Here is a 2,751-nt window from a genome sequence, read left to right on the forward strand (position 1 = left end):
TTATACCTGTTCAACGACAGAGCCAGGATTCCAACTCCCAACGTTGACTGACACTTCGGGGTCCGTCCAGCTGATGGGTTTGTGCATCCGTAGCGCTGAGAGGAAGTAGTCTTCGAGCGGCAAAAGATTCAATAAGATGCCGTTCGCGTGCCATGCAATGCCGCAGACGACCGCACCAGCCACGGCATCGAGCACAAAGTGATTTGCAGTGGCGACAATCGCTGTCAGGATGAGCGCAGGGTACGACATGCCAAGTGCCATGATGGCGATGCGCTTCCATGAGCGGGTGCGCAGGTTGGCTATTGGAAGTGTGGCAATCGTGAGTCCGATGAGGAGTGAGTAGCCAAAGTGGAGGGATGGCATAGCGGCTGGGTTTTGAATGTTAGCTCTTTTCTTCGACTCATGCTACAGGCACGTGATAGTGAAGAGGGCTTATGATGTTCATGATCGGGGCGACAGAGGTGACGCACCATATTGATTGCAGAATTTGTTGGTTGTCCAGACGCTGCTCTCGCCTGTGCTGCTGTGAACTGTGTCGACGAATCCGAAGCTCTTGGACTCCTCAGCATCTGGGCCATCGTACGTAGGGTCGCTGAGTAGACGTGGTGGCATGCAAGGCCAGAGGGTGAAGACGACAAAGGCGAGCAGGTTGCAGGTAGCCATGGTGCGGCGGCGGGCCTCGTACAGAGCAGGGCCGGCGGAGCTCAAGACGGGGGCGTCATTGCCGTTTCTCTTGGAGGAGATGGCGCGGCGACGGCGAGTGGTGGTGAGGTAGAACAGCACAACGAGGAAAAGGATGGTGCCCGGAATATGGATGAAGGAGTATATACGGTTGATCCAATGCATCAGGGTAGGGTACTGGAGGAAGAACTTCTGGATAGGAATCTCGATGAAGATGTGCAGGCTTTGCTCGACATGAATAACCTGTAGGGCGTGTCTGCGAGCGACGTGAACAGTCCCTTCCACAAGAGTGAGCGCAGTAATGGCGCGGCCGACTTGGTACACCTGAAGGTCACTGATCAGCTTCTTTGAGAGCCGCCGTCGACTTGCAGCTAGAGCTTACCCAGTAGATGAGCGCCCAGTACCAGGCCTCCACAAGGAAGGGAAACTTTCGTAGCAGCCGGCTGAGGAGACGATTCTTGTGTATCCTGGTGTTGGGAGTAGTGATGCGGCGCTCGTACTTCAGAAACTTGATCTTCCTGACGCGGCGCAAGGGCTCTTCTGGCAGGCCTAGAGTGGGGGAACTGGAGAGGAGCGAGTCTTCGGACTTTGGTGTCATGCTACCAGATTGGCGGGGGCTGCCATGGTCGTCCGACTTTTTGATCTCGCTCTGTCCAACTGTCCTGTCCGTCCACCCTTGGATATCGTAGGCGTCATCGCGGCCAATGCTACGGTTGAACCACGCTCCTCCAAAGAGAAGAGTGACGACCACCAAGGGTTCGGCAGCTGCACCGATGCCCATGTTGGGACCTATTATAGGGTGGAAGGCTGGAAGGGCGCTGGTGCTATCAGTTTGAGTATGCCGGAATCGAAATGACCAAGCTCTTGTCGATGATGTGCTGCTACGAGGGTTCGGGTCGATGCCACGCTGTCGAAGGCCACGAGAAGACAAAAGCGCACAAGAAGCTTCAGGTACGACTTGCGAATCGACACGAGTGTCCGTGGACAAAAGACAGATGCAGATCCAGCGGAGAGCAGCGGCAGCGGAGAGAGAGAGAGAGAGAGAGAGGAGAGACGAGCGTTCGATCCAGATTCTTGCCCAGACGCCCCGACGTACAGGGCTACTATTTAGCTGTCCTGCCCAGCAGGTTCCCGAACTGGCCGCTGAGCTTCTTGGCATTTGTACCTTGACCTTTGTACCTTGGCTCTCGCGATAGATACTGTGTGCGACCTTGCCAACGCAAAGCACGGTCTCCAGACGGCCATAGGAGGTTGGGGTATCAGTTAATGCTTACCGACAGATCCGGTGTGCCTCACAGGGATGCATGGGGTCGACGGGCTGCGGGGCGGCCACGAGGAAGCTTTGGCGTTTGTCAGAAGCATCGTTTTAGGAACGGAGGATGGATCTGCCCACGTCGCTTGGACTGAAGAGTTGGAGTTGCTTCCGATAGTCTCCAAATCAACTGGAATACTGGGTGATGCTGTTCAAACAGACGCCGATAGGGAGTTTGGGGAAATGGATATTGAGGCTATGAACGCCATGTTGAAGATGATGTCGACGTTGGACGATCGACGGGACTAAGAGCACGCGACCTTCCCGCCGATACCGAAGAGGAAGGCTGGTTCGGCAGTGACACTGGAGCCTGTTGGTGTGGGTGACGATCTAACCTGATCCCAATCCCCGGGCAGGTGTGACCAACCAGCCTACCCCACCATTCCGAGCCGCAGCACAGTGTCAGCTTGGGCATGCACTTTCAGAGGGTACAAAGTCGGCATCGAGATGCGGGAGGTGAACCATCCATTTTCATTCACAGGGCGTGGTCGCTCGGAGTTTCGGGCGGAAGCCTGGACATCGTTGCTGTGTTGGGGCAGCAATAAGCTAATAGAGTTTTCTGCTTCAGGATTTCGTGGTATGACCGCCGCTCTTGGGGATCTCGTGGGGATCTCGCGGTACCCCCTACTTGCCCCATACTCAAGGCTGTTCGGAGTTACGGACGGCAGCCTAGTAATGGGGGGGACGTTTTGCTGTGAGAGCTGGCTCAGATATGACCAGGGAGACTGTTCAATGCTCGGCATCACAGCTTGTTTGCT

General features: G+C 55.7%; 1 protein-coding gene across 1 annotated transcript; it reads right to left on the reverse strand.

Moving 5' to 3' along the window:
• On the reverse strand, positions 1-1,462 carry VDAG_07120 (uncharacterized protein; the record flags this gene model as incomplete). Its single annotated transcript, XM_009656025.1, has 3 exons — positions 1-368; positions 471-924; positions 1,064-1,462. 3 exons carry the CDS (start codon positions 1,460-1,462, stop codon positions 1-3), a joined length of 1,221 nt encoding a protein of 406 aa, XP_009654320.1.
• Between the last annotated feature and the right edge of the window lie 1,289 nt (positions 1,463-2,751).

This window comes from Verticillium dahliae, genomic scaffold (assembly GCF_000150675.1).
Source record: "Verticillium dahliae VdLs.17 supercont1.15 genomic scaffold, whole genome shotgun sequence".
Classification (NCBI taxonomy): Eukaryota; Fungi; Ascomycota; class Sordariomycetes; order Glomerellales; family Plectosphaerellaceae; genus Verticillium; species Verticillium dahliae.